Source organism: Rhinoderma darwinii, chromosome 3, assembly GCF_050947455.1.
Source record: "Rhinoderma darwinii isolate aRhiDar2 chromosome 3, aRhiDar2.hap1, whole genome shotgun sequence".
NCBI classification, from domain to species: Eukaryota; Metazoa; Chordata; class Amphibia; order Anura; family Rhinodermatidae; genus Rhinoderma; species Rhinoderma darwinii.
Window position 1 is genome coordinate 429,137,160 of NC_134689.1, and position 20,462 is coordinate 429,157,621.

A 20,462-nucleotide genomic window follows, 5' to 3' on the forward strand; every position below is an offset into this window, starting at 1 on the left:
TGGCGCCGACGTGGGCGCGGCTTCTCTAGCCTCCAGGAAACCGCGACCTGTAATTATACAGGGCATACAGCCTTATCTAGCATACACATCAGGTGCATTAAACCTAGCCTATTGGTCTGCTCCCACATAAAGGGTCTAGGACTTCAACCTAACACCACCCCCAGACGAAGGCATTAGCGCCGAAACGCGCGTTGGGGTGGATCCCAGCTGTGATTGTCCGGTCTTTACACTATGGGTATGTCATACTTCCATACTATGGCTTACTTACTGATTTAACATACCTTTCTCTTGTTTTACTTTTGTCTGTGCATGTTTATTCTTTCTGCATGCACAATATATGTATGGTGTTTAGCATATATTGCACCCTGACTAAGACACTAGCCACTGATTGCAACTTTTTGTGAACAAGGAATAATGTATTCTTTGACCTTTACTGCATGCAAATATGCATGCATTTATATCTGATTTGGTTACCTAAATCAAATACCTTAGATATCCTCATCGTTTGCACTGGCTTCATCAGGGCATTCACACATACTGTATGCATTATCAGTGTTTATTTGGACAATTTCCCGCTGAGCATCCTTGTTTTTACTGTTGGCCTATGGATTCCTTTTATTATTGTATGACTTATGTATGTTAATAAAGAATTTTTTTATTTTTCCATTACCCTTTGGTTTCTCAGCATCTTTTTCTTCCTTTGGTCTCATAAGTTTACATGTGGTGGACTTTTTTGTTTGCAGATTTTGCCGCTAATCAGTGCCAGTTCTGCGGCAGAATCCACACATGTTAAATGCAGATTTTGCCAGGATTGCATTGAAGATCCGCTGCAAATTTTACACTCTATAATAAAATGTTGACATCCACGGTTAACAGCTACAAGTCTTAAAAATGTTTAAATTAATTAAAATACTAAATAGGACTCACAACAATTTTATTTTCTTTTTTTGCGCTCTCAGCACTTGGGCAGTCGTAACTTTCCTATTTTATCAGTACACAGTTGCATAAGTTCTTGTTTTTTTGTGGGACTAGTCATAATTTGTTTTGGGTTAGGAAAACTGACAGGGTTGCCCATACAACCAATCACACCACAGCTTTCATCTTTCATTTTCAAGAGCCAAATGTGAAATGTTTTTACATGGTGTGACATAAGAGGGCGACATCCAAGCAAGAAAAAGCTTTTTGCGTGTTGGATGTTGCAAGAACGAGGTCTGTTGTGACAGTACATCAAAACTTTCACAATAAATTTTGAAAAAGTGTTCCGCATAGAAACTGCATTTTGCGATTGGTGAACCAGTTCGAAACCACTGAGTGTTTATGTCCACAGACTTCGGAAGAGACAGTAGACAGGATTTAAGCCGTGTACGAGCGTAGTCCTAGAAAGTCGACCAGGCTGACTAGTATGTGAACACTGTGAGTGAGCTGCGTAGCCGCGTAGTACACAATAGTAGGCAGGTGGTTCTAATGTTATGGCTGATGTAGGAATAAAGGAATACTCTCCTCACTATTGTGGGAGCCACTAGCACTTGGATTCCCCCATGATCAGCTATATGGCGAGGGAGTTTGTCTTATTGTAGAGAGTAAAGTAACTTAAGCCCTCATGAACATGACAGAGCGGTGTGCACAGAGCCAGTAAGGTGCCGCACAAGTCAGTGCCTCAACAAGTCATATGAATCAAACAATATAAAAATTAGTGTACCTCCGCATGAAATCAGATGCATGTGGAGATGCAGTACACTTTTATGGGTACCATATCATTGATATGACAATGTGTAGGTTTATAAGCCTTTGTACATAAAGCTTTAGATAATATGATGTTTAGAACTAGTCAAGTAAAGTTTTTATGACTTTTTCATTAGCTTTTCAAATGACTTATGGATGGTCAAATGTTGACATTTTATTGGAATAATTTAACTATTATTATCAGATCCTGTAAACCAACCGGCCCTTTAAAATGAATGACCGTAACCAGACCAGGATTTCAGAAATCTATCTTCTTGGATTTCAAAACATTACAAATCTTAAAAATCTACTTTTTTAGCTCTTTCTGTAAAGGATCTGCCAGGCACAGCTTCGGGGTTAACTCCCTTAATTAATCAGTCAGCACCTGAATCTACATCCCTCAGACTGACTCCAGCTTCCACCACTCAGGCTGGCAGGCTTAGGAGTGGGAGAGCCTATCGCACCCTGGCCAGACTCAGCTAGCTCCCGCCCTCTGTCTATTTATACCTGCATTTCCTGTTCCTCCTTGCTTGTTATTCTTTTTCGTGTGGTTTCCTGGCCCAGCTACAGCTCCTTCTATTTTGTTCCTGCTCCATACAGACCCTGGCTTACTGACTGCTCTTCTGCTCTTCGTTTGGTACCTCGCACACTCCTGGCTTGACTCGGCTCGTTCACCACTCTGGTTGCTCACGGTGTTGCCGTGGGCAACTGCCCCTTTTCCCTTGCTTGTATTCCCTTGTATGTTTGTCGTGTTTGTCGTGCACTTACTGAGTGCAGGGACCGCCGCCCAGTTGTACCCCGTCGCCTAGGGCGGGTCGTTGCAAGTAGGCAGGGACAGAGTGGCAGGTAGATTAGGGCTCACTTGTCCGTTTCCCTACCCCCCCCGGTCATTACATAATAACAAGCCCATACCTAGTTTACCCTGGTCCCTGACACCACTATGGACCCCCGTGAGACCCTGGCTCAGCAAATGCAGGGTCTCTCCCTACAGGTCCAGGCCCTGGCTCAGAGGGTCAACCAGCCTAATGCTACCTTGGTAGTTCCCCTCACCGCACCTCTTGAACCCCACCTCAAGTTGCCCGACCGGTTCTCAGGGGACCGGAGGGCTTTTCTCTCCTTTCGGGAGAGTTGTAGGCTTTACTTTCGTTTAAAGCCTCATTCCTCAGGTTCTGAGAGCCAGCGGGTGGGTATAATTATGTCCCGGCTCCAGGAAGGGCCCCAAGAGTGGGCCTTCTCCTTGGCTCCTGACGCCCCTGAACTTTCCTCCGTTGATTGTTTATTTTCTGGTCTCGGACTTATTTATGACGAGACTGACAGGACTGCCTTTGCCGAGAGTCAGCTGGTGACCTTGCGTCAGGGTAAGAGACCTGTTGAGGAGTATTGCTCTGACTTTAGGAAGTGGTGCGTAGCTTCTCGGTGGAATGACCCTGCCTTAAGGTGCCAGTTTAGGTTGGGTCTGTCGAATGCCCTGAAAGACCTGCTAGTTAGCTATCCCTCTTCTGACTCCCTAGACCAGGCTATGGCTTTAGCGGTACGACTTGACCGACGTCTCAGGGAACGACAACATGAACGTTTATGTGTTTTCTCCTCCGACTCCCCCATGATGCCTCCCGAAGTTCCGTTGCTTCGTTCCTCCAGGAAAGACTCAGAGATACCTATGCAACTCGGGGCCTCCATGTCCCCCCAACAACGTAGAGAATTCCGCAGGAAGAATGGTCTCTGCTTCTACTGTGGGGATGACAAGCATCAAGTGAACAACTGTCCTAAGCGTAAGAATGCAGCCAGAGAACTTCCGCGCCTAAGTGATCATCGGGGAGGTCACTTGGGAGCACAGGTATTTCCAGTAAATAGGAAACGTACTAAGATCTTGCTTCCCTTTCAGGTCTCTTTTGGTGGTAGGTCTGCTACCGGCAGTGCCTTCGTGGATTCAGGGTCCTCTACTAATATTATGTCTGTGGAATTTGCTATGTCTCTTGCTATGCCTCTGATTGATTTGCCTAAACTTGTCCCGGTAGTGGGTATCGACTCCACTCCTCTTGCTAATGGTTATTTTACACAGCATACCCCTGTTTTTGAACTCCTTGTTGGCTCCATGCATTTGGAGCAATGCTCTGTACTGTTGATGCAGGGATTATCGTACGATTTGGTTCTAGGCCTTCCCTGGTTGCAGTTGCATAATCCCACGTTTGACTGGAATACTGGGGAGCTAACCAAATGGGGTAATGAATGTTGTACGTCATGTTTTTCTGTTAATTCTATTTCTCCCCCTGAGGAGGCGAATACGCTACCCGAGTTTGTTCAGGACTTCGCTGATGTTTTCTCTAGGGAGGCCTCCGAAGTGTTACCTCCTCATAGAGAATACGATTGCGCTATCGAATTGGTACCAGGAGCTAAGCTTCCTAAGGGTAGGATATTTAATCTTTCTTGTCCCGAACGTGAAGCCATGAGAGAGTATATCCAGGAATCCCTGGCCAAGGGTTACATTCGTCCCTCTTCTTCTCCGGTAGGTGCTGGCTTCTTCTTCGTGGGGAAGAAGGATGGTGGTCTTAGGCCATGCATTGACTACCGTAGCCTGAATAAGGTCACGGTAAGGAACCAGTATCCCCTTCCTTTGATACCTGATCTCTTTAATCAGGTTCAGGGGGCCCAATGGTTCTCTAAATTGGATCTACGGGGGGCGTATAACCTTATTCGCATCAAAGAGGGGGATGAGTGGAAGACTGCGTTTAACACGCCCGAAGGCCATTTCGAATACCTCGTCATGCCCTTTGGGTTGTGTAATGCCCCTGCGGTCTTCCAGAATTTCATAAATGAGATTTTGAGAAATTACCTGGCGATATTTCTTGTAGTGTACCTTGATGACATACTGGTGTTTTCCAAGGACTGGTCCTCCCACATTGAGCATGTCAGGAAGGTGCTCCAGGTCCTTCGGGAAAACAAACTGTTTGCCAAAACCGAAAAATGTGTGTTTGGGGTACAGGAGATACCATTTTTGGGTCAAATCCTCACTCCTCATGAATTCCGCATGGACCCCGCCAAGGTTCAGGCTGTGGCGGAATGGGTCCAACCTGCCTCCCTGAAGGCGTTACAGTGTTTTTGGGGGTTCGCTAATTATTACAGGAGATTTATTGCTAACTTCTCGGTCATCGCTAAGCCTCTTACGGACCTCACTCGCAAAGGTGCTGATCTCCTCCACTGGCCTCCTGAGGCTGTCCAGGCTTTTGAGGTCCTTAAGAAGTGCTTTATCTCGGCCCCGGTGCTGGTTCAGCCCAACCAAATGGAGCCATTTATCGTGGAAGTTGACGCATCTGAGGTGGGAGTGGGGGCTGTCTTGTCCCAGGGTACCAGGTCCCTCACCCATCTCCGCCCCTGTGCCTACTTCTCCAGGAAGTTTTCGCCAACTGAGAGTAACTATGATATTGGCAACCGCGAACTCTTAGCCATTAAATTGGCATTTGAAGAGTGGCGCCACTTCCTGGAGGGGGCTAGACACCAGGTAACGGTCCTTACCGACCACAAGAATCTGGTTTTCCTAGAATCTGCCCGGAGGCTAAACCCGAGACAAGCTCGATGGGCGTTATTTTTTAACTAGATTCAATTTTTTGGTTACCTATAGGGCTGGGTCTAAAAATATTAAGGCTGATGCATTGTCGCGTAGCTTCATGGCCAGCCCTCCTTCGGAGGAAGATCCTGCTTGTATTTTGCCTCCAGGTATAATCATTTCCTCGATCGATTCTGATTTAGTCTCTGAAATTGCTGCTGATCAAGGTTCAGCTCCCGGGAACCTTCCTGAGAACAAGCTGTTTGTTCCCCTGCAATTCTGGCTAAGGGTACTTAGGGAAAATCATGACTCCGCACTATCTGGTCATCCAGGCATCCTGGGTACCAAACACCTCATTACCAGAAATTATTGGTGGCCTGGGTTGCCTAAAGACGTTAAGGCCTAAGTCGCCGCTTGTGAGGTTTGTGCTAGGTCCAAGACTCCCAGGTCCCGACCAGCGGGCTTACTGCGTTCGTTGCCCATTCCCCAGAGACCTTGGACACATATCTCCATGGATTTTATCACCGATTTGCCTCCATCCCAAGGCAAGTCGGTGGTGTGGGTGGTGGTAGACCGCTTCAGTAAGATGTGCCACTTTGTGCCCCTCAAGAAACTACCCAACGCCAAGACATTGGCTACCTTGTTTGTCAAACACATCCTGCGTCTCCATGGGGTCCCTGTCAATATTGTTTCGGACAGAGGGGTACAATTTGTTTCATTGTTTTGGAGAGCCTTCTGTATGAAGTTGGGGATTGATCTGTCCTTCTCCTCTGCCTTCCATCCTGAAACCAATGGTCAAATGGAGAGGACTAATCAATCTCTAGAACAATACTTAAGGTGTTTTGTCTCTGACTGTCAATATGATTGGGTCTCTTTCATTCCCCTTGCTGAATTTTCCCTTAATAACCGGGTCAGTAACTCGTCAGGGGTCTCCCCCTTTTTCTGTAATTTTGGGTTTAATCCACGGTTCTCCTCCGTTTCACCTGGTAGTTCCAACAATCCCGAGGTAGAGGTCGTTCATCGGGAACTGTGCACAGTCTGGGCCCAGGTTCAGAAGAACCTAGAGGCGTCCCAGAGCGTACAAAAAACTCAGGCTGATAGAAAACGTTCTGCTAACCCCCTGTTTATGGTCGGGGATCTGGTGTGGTTGTCGTCTAGGAACTTGCGTCTCAAGGTTCCGTCCAAGAAGTTTGCTCCCCGGTTTATTGGGCCGTATAAGGTCATTGAGGTCCTCAATCCTGTCTCCTTCCGGCTGGAGTTACCCCCGTCTTTTCGTATACACGACGTGTTTCATGCCTCCCTCCTTAAACGCTGCTCCCCGTCCTTGGCTCCCTCGAGGAGACCTCCTGTTCCCGTCCTCACCCCTGAGGGGGTGGAATTCGAGATGGCCAGGATTGTGGACAGCAAGATGGTCCAAGGCTCCCTCCAGTACCTGGTCCATTGGAGAGGTTACGGGCCCGAGGAGAGGACTTGGGTACCCGCCCGGGATGTTCACGCTGGGGTATTGGTCAGGAGGTTCCACCTGCGTTTCCCCAGTAAGCCAGGTCCACTTAGAAAGGGTCCGGTGGCCCCTCATAAAAGGGGGGGTACTGTAAAGGATCTGCCAGGCACAGCTTCGGGGTTAACTCCCTTAATTAATCAGTCAGCACCTGAATCTACATCCCTGAGACTGACTCCAGCTTCCACCACTCAGGCTGGCAGGCTCAGGAGTGGGAGAGCCTATCGCAGCCTGGCCAGACTCAGCTAGCTCCCGCCCTCTGTCTATTTATACCTGCATTTCCTGTTCCTCCTTGCTTGTTATTCTTTTTCGTGTGGTTTCCTGGCCCAGCTACAGCTCCTTCTATTTTGTTCCTGCTCCATACAGACCCTGGCTTACTGACTACTCTTTTGCTCTTCGTTTGGTACCTCGCACACTCCTGGCTTGACTCGGCTCGTTCACCACTCTGGTTGCTCACGGTGTTGCCGTGGGCAACTGCCCCTTTTCCCTTGCTTGTATTCCCTTGTATGTTTGTCGTGTTTGTCGTGCACTTACTGAGTGCAGGGACCGCCGCCCAGTTGTACCCCGTCGCCTAGGGCGGGTCGTTGCAAGTAGGCAGGGACAGAGTGGCGGGTAGATTAGGGCTCACTTGTCCGTTTCCCTACCCCCCCGGTCATTACACTTTCTTTTCATTTACATTGTGACCTTGACAGGAAACCTCTTGATTATTTTGTTAGTGATGATTCACCATCGTCTTCACACTCCAATGTATTTTTTTCTCAGCTTGCTTTCTTCTTTTGAAATATTATCCAACACCAATATTGTGCCGAAAATGCTCACCGTTATCATCAAAGAAGGTGACACCATCTCATTTACTGCCTGCATGATCCAATTTTATATCTTCTCTGCATCAACCAATTCTGAATGCTTTTTGCTCACGGTGATGTCCTATGACCGCTACTTGGCCATCTGCAACCCCTTGAGATACATGTCCATCATGGACCTTCGACTCCAGCTGAACCTTGTCTTTTGGCCTTGGCTCGTAGGATTTCTCATAACTAGAGATGAGCTAACAGGGACAACCGAACCCGGTTTCGGTCCGATCTTCGGGAAAAGTTCGGTTCGCAGCGAATCAAAACTTCACCGGGTTCGGCCGAACCCGTTTTGACCGAACCCGGCTAAATTTTGCCGCCTGCCACATGTTACATCTAAAATGGAGGATTTCACAAGATCACCTGACATCAGGCTACCCCATAATGCCTTGCAAACGGCTCTCCCAGCCAATCAGGAGGCAGCATAGGGGCGGGATCAAGCCTGCAATAAAAGTCTATGCACGGAGCTCAGCGGCCATTTTAGAGACAGGAGCTGTAGGGATAGCATCTCTGTGCAGTAAGGGAAAGCTTTAGGAATCTAAAAGGCAGGAATCTATAAATCGAAGGGGCTCATCCACTACTCACTACTCAGCCAGTGTGTGAATACGCTTTTATAAGGGGCTCATCCCCGTTGCATCCAACTTGCAATACAGGCAGGCTTTGTAGTACTACAACGCCCAGCATTCCTTGAGTCAGTGCACAGTGGCTGATAGAAATTCTCATTCATTGCCATTTGCCAAGCCAGTGTCAGTGTGAATACGCTTTTAGAAGGGGCGCATCCCCAGCCATTAACATAACGAAATAACAATCCAACTTGCAATACAGGCAGCCTTTGTAGTAGTAGTACTACAAGGCCCAGCATTCCCTGAGTGCAGCGCGGCGTGGCTGAAAGAAATTCTCATTCATTGCCATTTGCCAAGCCAGTGTCAGTGTGAATAGGCTTTTAGAAGGGGCTCATCCCCCGGGTTTTGATTCAACTTGCTGCACTCCAGCAGTGAAATGTCTGGTAAAAAAAAGGTTGTGAAAGGACGGGGTAGAGGAAAAAACACCCATGCCGTGTCCTCTTCTAGTCCAAATGTTGGATCTGTTGGTGCCAGACCCAGTACCAGCATTTGTGGCACAAGACATGTGCCCAGTTCCACTAGTAGCAGCAGCCATGTGCCTGCTGGTAGTAGTAGCAGTATCAGCAAGCCAGACTTGTCCATCTCCGGTGGGCGGGTTACTTTAGACAATACGGCCATTGTGGACTGGTTGGCTGGCTCGCGGTCATCTCAGCAGGAAGACTCTGACGATCTGGCTTCAAGCCAGGTTTCGTTGGATTCCAGATCCTCTACAGTTCCTTGGCACAGTAACAGTAGTAATATAGGTATTTCTAGTGTTTCCATTCCATCATCTATGTCTTCACTCCCCCTTCCTAGCGGGAAGCCATATTTCCTGAGAGTCCTAAGAGACATCTCCTCGGGTGCGAAGGAAAATACTGAACAACATAGTGATGATGATGATTTGTTTTCCGCGAGTCAGCCAACGGAGTGTGTTGCGGCGGTGGTGGAGGTGGAAGCGGTGTCCGAGACGCATAGCTGCGGTAGTGGGGGTGTTGGTGGTGGTAGCCGTGGTGGCAGACGAAGTAATGAGGGGGGGCATGGAGCCCGCCATCATGTCACATCACATTCACAACACAGTGACAGAAGTGGCGGGGATGATGAGGAAGGCTATGATGATGATGTTGTTTTAGACAGGATGTGTGAACCAGGTAACGAGGTGATGTCGGCGTCAGAGGAGGAGGGTAGTAGTCGCGGCACTGGCCGTGATAAACAGCCAAGCCAAGGTAGGGGCAGAAGTCAATCTGCAAAACGTTACAGCGGTAGGGTCAGCTCAGGAGTCGGTGACGGCGACACTGATGCTGGTGTAGGCTCCCGAAAAAAGCCTGCCAGACAAGGGGCAAGCTCGGGTGTTGGTGGTGGTGGTGGTGGTGGACGTGGTACTACCTCTTTACGGTACTCTGCCGTGTGGCAATTTTTCTGTACCTTCCCAGAGGACGAAAACATGGCACAGTGCCGTATCTGCAAGCAGAAAGTAAGGCGTGGGCAGGGCAGCAATGTAGGAACTACCGCTCTACGTAAACACATGGAGTGGCATCACAAGGCCATGTGGGACAATCGACATGCCCCACCATCATGTACATCTAATGAAGACCCCTCTGCCGCTGCTGCTGCTGCTCCGAGTCCCTGTCATCTAAGTAGTAGCCAGGCCTTATCCACCATGTCGTTGTCATCATCATCATCACTGTCATCTAGTGCTCCTAATACGTCCCGTCAGTTATCCATTACGGAATCGTTGTCCAATAAGCAACAATATATACCCAGTCATCCACTTGTCATGTGGCTTAATTCACACCTGGCTAAGTTGTTGGTGGTGCAGTCGCTGCCGTACCACCTGGTCGATTCTGCCGGCTTCAAGCAATTGATGGCGTGCGCTCAGCCTAAGTGGCGAATACCTAGCCGACATTACTTCTCCAAAACAGATGTCCCTGCCTTGCACAAGCATGTGGAGGAAAAGGTGTGCCAGTCCTTGCAATTATCCGTGTGCAGCAGGGTACATGCCACCGTCGACACGTGGAGCAGCAACTATGGGCAGGGACAGTACATGTCTTTCACGGCCCACTGGGTCAATATTTTGCAGTCCGATGCACCACCGCAGCAATGCCAGGCATTACCACCTCCACGCTTGTATCTTTCTGGTTCAACTCCGGACACCAGGTGCCTACAATCCTCCTCCTCCTCCTACTCCTCCTCCTCCTCCTTGCCTTCCTCCTTGGAGGTCTTCCCGTCCCCGACAGGACACAGCGTATCTTCCACTCCTCCTCCCTCCTCTTTTCATAGGTGCAAGGTGAAGCGCCACAACGCTGTCTTACACCTGCTGAGCCTGGGCGAGAAAAGCCACACAGGGCAGGAGCTGCTGCTGTGCATCAAGGAGGAAATCACACGCTGGCTGTCTCCTCTGAAACTCACACTGGGCAATGTTGTCTCTGATAACGGGAAGAACGTTGTGGCTGCACTGCGTCTAGGTCACCTGACACACGCTCCTTGCATGGCACATGTGATCAATCTGGTCATAACACGCTTCTTAAAGTCATATGTTGGTTTGAAGGGTGTGCTGGCCATGTCCAGGAGGGTTTGCGTTCGCTTTATACGTTCGTATGCATTTAAGCACGCTCTCCTGGACTTGCAGCGTCAAAACATTCTCCCAGAACACAGGCTGATTTGTGACGTTCCAACACGCTGGAATTCCACCCTGCACATGTTGGACCGTCTGTACGAACAGTGGAAAGCCGTGAATGATTTCCTGATGCAGCAGACGGGCAGCGTTTGGAGCCAGTGTAATTTCGAGCTCAGGCACTGGCAGATGGTTAGAGATGCATGTCGCGTTTTGAGGCCCTTTGAAGAGGCCACACGATTTGTGAGCCGTGACGCTAGCGGAATGAACGATGTTATGCCACTGATATTCATTATGGAGCAAACGCTCACAGCGATGATTCAGCAAAGGATGGAGGAAGGATCACATCTGGCTATGGATGTTGAGGAGGAGGAGGAGGATGAGGATGAGGAAACAGGACCTGAAGAGGAGCTGGATTTGGAGATGGAATCACAGGAAGGGATAGGGGACGAGGCAGCTGTACAACATGACAGTGATGGTGGTGATGACGAGTCTGACGACGACCTTGATGATGGACAACCATGGCAGTATGGTGCGGAGATGGAACCAACCGGGCCGTCTGAAACGCTGGCCAGGATGGCGATCTGTATGCTTTGTTACTTGCGCGCTGACTGTCGTATTGTTAGCATGAAGCAAAGATATGAGTACTGAATAGCCACACTTTTAGACCCTCGGTATAAAGCCAGAATGGGGGAGTTTTTTGCGCCTTCCGAGAGGGAGGCAAAATTGGCTTATTATCGAGAGAAGCTATGCAGCCAGCTTGTCACGGCTTTCAAACGGCAAACACCTGCTGCAAGCATGTCTGACCGGGGGGGCCACTCTCCGCTCCCCACTGTCTCATCGTTCCACCGCCTCTGGCAGAGCTACCTCTGCAACAGGCGACAGCGGCGGCAGCAGCAGCCAGTTCAGTTTGGAAAATATGATGACAACATTTTTACATCCAATACCCCGACCTGACACACATCGTAGTCACCAAAGGGATGTTCACCATCACCAGGTGCAGCACTTAAACAACCAGGTTCACTCGTACCTGGACTGTGCCCTTTCTCCATCAGAAATGCTGATCCCAGACCCCATGGACTTCTGGGTCAGCAGATTGGATCATTGGCAAGAACTGGCCCAGTTTGCCATGGGTGTACTGTCTTGTCCACCCTCCAGTGTAGCGTCAGAGAGGGTTTTCAGCGCGGCAGGGGGCTTCGTCACCCCTAAGCGAACAAGATTGTCCGCCAACAGCTTGGAAAATCTCACGTTTCTGAAAATTAATTAAGCGTGGATCGGTGAGGATTTTAAAACCCCTGTGCCTGATGCCACTGATTAGATCTGACATTGCTGCTGCTGCCGCTGCCGCCTGCTACTGGCGCCTGCTGCTACGGGATTCTGTCCTGTCCACTCTTTTTTTAATGTGCCGCTGTTGGTGCTGCTACTACTTCTACCACCAATCCACCCCAGTGCCGTCTGCTACAAGCAGGCCTGCCCCACCACAGGGCTTTGTCCTGTGACTGTCCAGTGTCTTTTAATGTGCTGCCACTACTACTACCACCCTTGCTGTCTGTTGCCTACCTCTGCTACCACCAATACACCTCCACTGCCATCTGCTACAAGCAGACCTGAGGCCTGCCCCACCACAGGGCTTTGTCCTGTGACTGTCCAGTCTCTTTTAATGTGCTGCTATTACTACTACTACTACCACACTTGCTGTCCGCTGGCTACCTCTACTACCACCAATACACCTCCACTGCCGTCTGCTACAAGCAGGGCCGCCATCAGGAATTTCAGGGCCCCCTACAGCTAAATTTTCTGGCCCCCCCTACCGTGGCACCGCCTGTTAACGGTACTCCGTCCAGAACTATATCATGGTACCCAGGGCCGCCATCAGGGGGGGTATTAGGGGTACTGATGTGAGAGGCCCGGCCAAACCTAATTGAAAGGGGGGCCCGGCAAACTGCCGCGACTTGCCTTTGGTAGAAAAAAAACAGGCCCCTGCAATGGGGCCCATTTTTTTCACCAAAAGAATGTCGTGAGCTGCGGGCCCCCCTTTCAATTAGGTTTGGCCGGGCCTCTCACATCAGTACCCCTAATACCCCCCCTGATGGCGGCCCTGGGTAGCATGGGGGGTCGTCATGGGGGCCGTCAAAGACCGCCGCCCGTGCGACCGATCGCGCGCACCCGCAAACTCCAGCGCATGCGCACCCGCGACCGCCTGGAACCGCGCACCGAATTTTGAGGCAGATTTTGACCTGCCCACACTATCTTGCCGCGTTTTTTGCCCACGGCGATTGAGGACAGCAGACAAAAAACGCAGGGAAAAATGCATTTTCTGCCTCCCATTGATTTCGATGGCAGGTCAGAGGCGGAACCGCGACAAGAAAGGACGTGCTGCTTTTTCTTTTTTCCGCGACTGGCTCCCATTGATTTCAGATTAAATCAATGGGAGGCGGTTTTGGAAGTTGTTTGGTGCTGATTCTGACGCAGTGTCCGAGTCAATATCAAGGCCCAAAAACTCTGTGAACTGGGCCTTATTGTTAGAGCTTATTCAGACGAACGTGTAATACATCCGTGCAACGCGTGTGATTTTCACGTGCCTCGCGCGGTCCTATGTTAGTCTATGGGGCCGTGCAGACTGTCAGTGATTTTCACGCAGCGTGTGTCTGTGTGTCCGCTGCGTAAAACTCACGACATGTCCTATATTTGTGCATCGTTCGAGCATCACGCACCCATTGAAGTCAATGAGTGTGTGAAAATCACGCCCAGCACTTCCGCAGCAGTATAAACTATGAATGAAATGCACCACGTGCTACAAACATACAAACAGAGTGTCATAATGATGGCGGCTGCGCGAAAATCACGCAGCCACGCTTCATACGCTGCTGCCACACGGAGCTGTTATGGACCTTTTGCATGCGCAAAACGCCACGTTTTTGCGCGCGCAAATAGCACACGCTCGTGTAAATCCGACCTTAGGGTAGGAACACACTAGGCATGAACACTGCGGATTTTATGCAGCACATTTTATTGTGGATAATCCGCAGCGTATCACAGTCGCAGCAGAGTGGATGAGATATGAACAAATCTCATCCACACGCTGCAAAAAAAATGGACCTGCAGTGCGGCTTTTGGCTTTTTAAGCCGCAGCATGTCAATGTATTCTGTGGAATCGCCGCTCCTCTGTTGCGGAAATGCCGCGGTTCTGCCGCAAAAATCACAAATGAGAAAAAATAAAAAGGTGATGTGAACAGGCCCTAACACAAAAGTTTTGTCTTTTTTTAAGCTGGTTCACAAAAAAAAAATAATTCCAAATTCTACTGGACCAACTGCCTATTTAGAGACCGGCATCAGCTCCAGGAGCGACATCATAAGGGACACACTAGGCGGATATGCTGAGTAAAACTACACAGCTTATCCGCCCCGGTAGCCGCAGGGAATTCTGCCAGCAAAACCGCACCAAATAGTGGCGCAGGTTTGGTGAGGCGTGTCCGCTGCGGGAATCCTGCAGGGAAAAAAAAAGTTTAGACTTGCCCTGGCCGTAGTCCTGGTGACGTATCTCTCTCTTCTGAACGTAGCCCCGCCTCCTGAGATGACGCTGTAGACCATGTGACCGCTGCAGCGGTCACATGGGATGAAACATCATGACAGGAGGCGGGGCTGCGCTAAGAATAGAGGATCGCGTCACCAGGACTACGGCCGGGGGAAGTCTAAACTTTTTTATAAATTTAAAAAAGTGCCTTCTTTTTTTTTCTCATTTGTGATTTTTGCGGCAGAACCGCAGCATTTCCGCAACAGAGGAGCAGCGATTCCACAGAATACATTGACACGCTGCGGCTTAAAAAGCCAAAGCCACACGGCAGGTCCATTTTTTTTTGCAGCGTGTGGATGAGATTTAATCAAATCTCATCCACTCTGCTGCGACTGTGATACGCTGCAGATTATCCACAATAAAATGTGTTGCATAAAATCCGCATTGTTCATTCCTAGTATGTTCCTACCCTAAGGCCGGATTCACACAAGCGTGTGCTTTTTGCGCGCGCAAAAAACTTGGCATTTTGCGCATGCAAAAGATCCATAACAGCTCCGTGTGTCAGCAGCGTATGATGCGCGGCTGAGTGATTTTCGCGCAGCCGCCATCATTATGACACTCTGTTTGTATGTTTGTAGCACGTGGTGCTTTTCTGTTTTCATTCATAGTTTATACTGCTGCGGAAGTGCTGGGCGGGATTTTCACGCACCCATTGACTTCAATGGGTGTGTGATGCGCGAAAAATGCACAAATATCGGACATGTCGTGAGTTTTACGCAGCGGACACACGGACACACGCTGCGTGAAAATCACTGACAGTCTGCACGGCCCCATAGAGTAACATAGGTCCGTGCGAGGCGCGTGAAAATCACTGACAGTCTGCACGGCCCCATAGAGTAACATAGGACCGCGCGAGGCACGTGAAAATCACACGCATTGCACGGATGTATTACACGTTCGTCTGAATAAGCTCTAACAATAAGGCCCAGTTCACAGAGTTTTTGGGCCTTGATATTGACTCGGACACTGCGTCAGAATCAGCACCAAAAAACTTCCAAAACCGCCTCCCATTGATTTAATCTGAAATCAATGGGAGCCAGTCGCGGAAAAAAGAAAGCAGCACGTCCTTTCTTGCCGCGGTTCTGCCTCTGACCTCCCATCGAAATCAATGGGAGGCAGAAAATGCGTTTTTTGTCTGCTGTCCTCAATCGCCGCGGGCAAAAAACGCAGCAAAAAAACGCGGCAAGATAGTGTGTGCAGGTCAAAATCTGCCTCAAAATTCTTTAAGGAATTTTGAGGCAGATTTTTTTTCTGCCTGCAAAATACTTTGTGTGAACAGGGCCATACATAAACAGCACTTTGACACACTTTACTCACCGTGTCAGAAGAGCTGCTGCTCCCACTCCAGTCCTCTTCAGGCGAGGTCCTTCAGGCGAGGTCTTCCAGGCGAGGTCTTCGGTCCAGACGTCCAGTCCTTCACCTCCAGCCAGGCTCCAGGTAAGTTGGGTCCATGTGTGTCCGCGGTAGCACGCGCTTCGTTCGCGGGTGTGCGCGCGGCAGATCGCAAGTGCGCGCGCGGCCGATCACAAGTGCGCGCGCGGCCGATCGCAAGTGCGATCGCGGGTGCGCGTGCTGTCGAGGCTGCGAGCGTGCGTGCTGTTGCTTCTGCGAGCGCCCGTGCTGTCGCGGGTGCGCGCTTTTGCCGGGTGCGTGCTCGGACGGTCGCGAGTTTGCGGGTGCGCGTGATCGGTCGGCGGTGTTTGACGGCCCCCATGAGAGTGGGGGGCCCGCAGCTCACGACATTCATTTGCAGGGGCCCGTTTTTTTCTACCAAAGACAAGTCGCAGCAGTGGCCGGGCCCCCCTTTCAATTAGGTTTGGCCGGGCCCCTCACACCACTACCCCTAATACCCCCCTGATGGTGGCCCTGGCTACAAGCAGGCCTGCCCCACCACAGGGCTTTGTCCTGTGACTCTCCAGTCTCTTTTAATGTGCTGCTACTACTACTACTACCACCCTTGCTGTCTGTTGGCTACCTCTACTACCACCAATACACCTCCACTGCCGTCTGCTACAAGCAGGCCTGCCCCACCACAGGGCTTTGTCCTGTGACTGTCCAGTTTCTTTTAATGTGCTGCTACTACTACTACTACCACCCTTGCTGTCCGCTGGCTACCTCTACTACTACCAATACACCTCCACTGCCGTCTGCTACAAGCAGGCCTGAGGCCTGCCCCACCACAGGGCTTTGTCCAGTGACTGTCCAGTCTCTTTTAATGTGCTGCTACTTCTACTACTACCACCCTTGCTGTTTTTTGGCTACCTCTACTACCACCAATACACCTCCACTGCCGTCTGCTACAAGCAGGCCTGAGGCCTTCCCCACCACAGGGCTTTGTCCTGTGACTGTCCAGTCTCTTTTAATGTGCTGCTGCTACTACTACTACCACCCTTGCTGTCTGTTGCCTACCTCTACTACCACCAATACACCTCCACTGCCGTCTGCTACAAGCAGGCCTGAGGCCTGCCCCACCACAGGGCTTTGTCCTGTGACTGTCGTCCAGTCTCTTTTTTTAATGTGCTGCTACTACTACTACCACCCTTGCTGTCTGTGTTGGCTACCTCTACTACCACCAATACACCTCCACTGCCGTCTGCTACAAGCAGGCCTGAGGCCTGCCCCACTACAGGGCTTTGTCCTGTGACTGTCGTCCAGTATCTTTTTTTAATGTGCTGCTACTACTACTACTACCAGTCTACCACCCTTGCTGTCTGTGTTGGCTACCTCTACTACCAACAATACACCTCCACTGCCGTCTGCTACAAGCAGGCCTGGAGGGCTTGTCAAAAGCCATTGCTTGTTGCTTTTACATCCATGTATGGATGAACCCCGGCAGGCATCTGCCAATAAAAAGGGTACATTTTTTTAGGGCTTGTCAAAAGCCATTGCTTGTTGCTTTTACATCCATGTATGGAAGAACCCCGGCAGGCATCTGCCAATAAAAAGGGTAAATTTTTGGAGGGCTTGTCAAAAGCCATTGCTTGTTGCTTTTACATCCATGTATGGAAGAACCCCAGCAGGCATCTGCCAATAAAAAGGGTACATTTTTGGAGGGCTTGTCAAAAGCCATTGCTTGTTGCTTTTACATCCATGTATGGATGAACCCCGGCAGGCATCTGCCAATAAAAAGGGTCAATTTTTGGAGGGCTTGTCAAAAGCCATTGCTTGTTGCTTTTACATCCATGTATGGATGAACCCCGGCAGGCATCTGCCACCATAAAGGGTCAATTTTTTGAGGGCTTGTTAAAAGCCATTGCTTCTTCTTTTACCACCTTATATGTATGAACCCTGGCAGGCATCTGCCGCCAAAAATGGTTAATTTTTGTACCTTTTTTTAACAATGCATTAAGAATACAACATGCACAAGTGCAGTGGTTTCTTTTAGTTATCACCGTGTCCCATCCGTTTTCCTATAGCCATACATGTTGGCGTAACTTTGACACTAACTTTGCCTTAAAGACAGCTCAAAAGTACTTGGATACACTCATGGGTGACCTAAGAGTGTTATACAGGGCTTCTAGGGCTTCTAGGGCTTTTAAACAGTGTTATACACGATTTTTAGGGGCTTTCTTGTATTACAGGTTCGGTCAGAACTAGTTCGGTCCGAATCGAACTTTTTCATGAAATTCGGCGAACCAGCTGAACCGAACTTTTCATAAGTTCGCTCATCTCTAATCATAACCTTAATTATTACAGTTCTAGTTTATAAACTGCAGTACTGTGGACCCAATATCATTGACCATTTTTTCTGTGATCTATCCCCTCTACTAAAACTTTCCTGCTCTGATACGTCCATGGTGGAGATCCAGGCTTTCCTATTCTCAGTTCCCGTCATTCTTTTTCCATTCATTTTCATTGTGGTCACCTACATCTTTATATCTTTTGCCATTTTTAGGATATCATCAGCTGTGGGAAGAAAAAAAGCCTTCTCCACCTGTAGCTCACATCTGGTTTTGGTTTGCACGTATTATGGGACCTTGATAAGTGTTTATTTATTTCCATTAAAGGACAATTCAACCAATTTGAGCAAAGTGATTTCCCTGTTATACATCATTGTAACCCCGCTGCTAAACCCAATCATTTACACTCTACGGAATCAGGAGATATTAGCGGCTCTGCACAAATACTCAAGTGCATATTTCAAAAGTTAAAAAGAAAAACCATACAAAGTGCGATATAAGATATGTCAGGGCACCCGGCCTCAGCTAACTAGATTTGTAGGAACTCCTCCTAACTCTCAAATCACAATGTATTGTTTCAGATATATCAATTTTATTTACCCAGGAATTTCAACTCAAGAAACATTGCATGAGTGACCCAAAATTATCATTTTTTCTTTTACGTTTATTGGCGTCTTGCCTTCATTTTGTGATGTCATCTTACTGCTAATTTTGCCTAAAGAGCAACTGGCTTTGGACATTTTTTTTATCCATTGGAAATATGTTATAAGACTGGGTCGGACTTTATTCAATGCTATCAAGGTCACTTTGAACCATTTTTTTAATGCAGCAGCATCGAGGTCCTGCTGCAGTCAGAGTAATGTTGTGATTTTGCCATGACTCGTGGTTGACCAAAAGTCACCATCTAGTCCTAAGCCGAAGGTCACCCTTTCTAGTTTGTTTCTTTCAACCATGATTATTACCATCAGTTTGATAAAGTGAAGTCCACATCCATAAATACTTTATAGAGAAATAATAGCCGTATAATTGGTCTTACTGAAGAGCCTCATGACATTTAATGTTGTACTGTTATAGGAAACCACCTTTCCAAAAAGTCAACTTGTCAGAATTCTGCCCGGATAGAGTTGCCCCGGTCATCTATTAGTGTGTTTATTGTCTAGTAAACCTTTAGGAACAACCTTCTCCAACAGAATTATGTCCATCAAACCAGAGGTGTAACATTCATTTTTTAATGCAAAGTCTGTAATGGGTCTTCCACCATCCTTGTACCATGTATAATACCGGTGTCTTCTGCGAGCATCGGGCCTGGGTGCAACTGATATCTCTGCATCTCTTATAGATTATGAATTTGTAAGCCAGGCCTTATCACCCAACATCTGTTCCCAACCCTTTTATGCTCCTAGTGGCTGGATGTACATGGCATACCGAATGCAAAGTGTATTCAAAATCTTTTCAAAAGAGTGGACCAAAGAAGAACCAACATCACAATAATGTAGTTCCAATGGTTTTGGAACAAGATGTTCCAAAAGCTTTTAGATTAGATTATAAAGATATGATGTTAAGGGGTGACATTCTGTTGACCATGTACTTTGTGTTTTATTGTCATTCATTGCATATAACCAGATGGTATTAAACTTTTTTTTTGTTATTTAATTTAATGTCCCTATAATGAACACTGTGCCCACCATATAAATGAGACAGTGATTGTGTTGAATTCATTGTAAATTCTTATTGATTATTTTCCTCAGTTGACACCAGTGATATTTGCTTGTTATTATTATAACTCTCTTGCACTGCTCTAATCTGGGACAGCATTTTCTTCCTCATATTTCCACAAAATGCTGAGGTGTATCAGGCCACAGAAAAGCAATTCTTCTAGCATGAACAGGACACATGCAAGGTGCTCACCAACATTGGAATCCAAAATTGTGGGACATTTTAAGCCCCAACCCCCTTCAACTCAGAAATGTCCCAAAAACACATTTATTTATACCTGTTTCGATAAAACCCTTTCCTCTTTCTAGTCCAGTTAGCAGGATTTTAGGGACTATTGGTGAAAATGTGTGATACATAGTAGCTGGAACTTATTTCACATAGAGTCTCTATTAAAATATTGTGTTTTGCTAAATGAAGAATGAAAGGGTTAAGAAAATAAGCAGCTTTACAAAAAGATTCCTTCAGTCTGGAGGAAAGAAGCCATTATTGAATTGAAGCTCTCCCCTTAGGCCTTATACACACGGCGCTAAAAACCTATCAAGAACGCTAGCGTATTTGTAAAGCGCTTTTAAACTAAAGGCGTTTTTGACGCCTATTAGTTGAGTTTTTGCATGTTTTGTGCGCACTTTTGGCACGTTATTGGGTACATACTAAGGACTCACATTGA

At 48.2% G+C, this 20,462-nt stretch overlaps 1 protein-coding gene across 1 annotated transcript; it reads left to right on the top strand.

Moving 5' to 3' along the window:
- The first annotated feature begins 1,954 nt into the window (after nt 1–1,954).
- On the top strand, nt 1,955–18,550 carry LOC142750758 (olfactory receptor 5G25-like). The gene is made up of 4 exons (XM_075859736.1): nt 1,955–2,038; nt 7,417–7,799; nt 14,345–14,381; nt 18,116–18,550. Exons 1-4 carry the CDS (start codon nt 1,955–1,957, stop codon nt 18,548–18,550), a joined length of 939 nt encoding a protein of 312 aa, XP_075715851.1.
- The last annotated feature ends 1,912 nt before the right edge of the window (nt 18,551–20,462 follow it).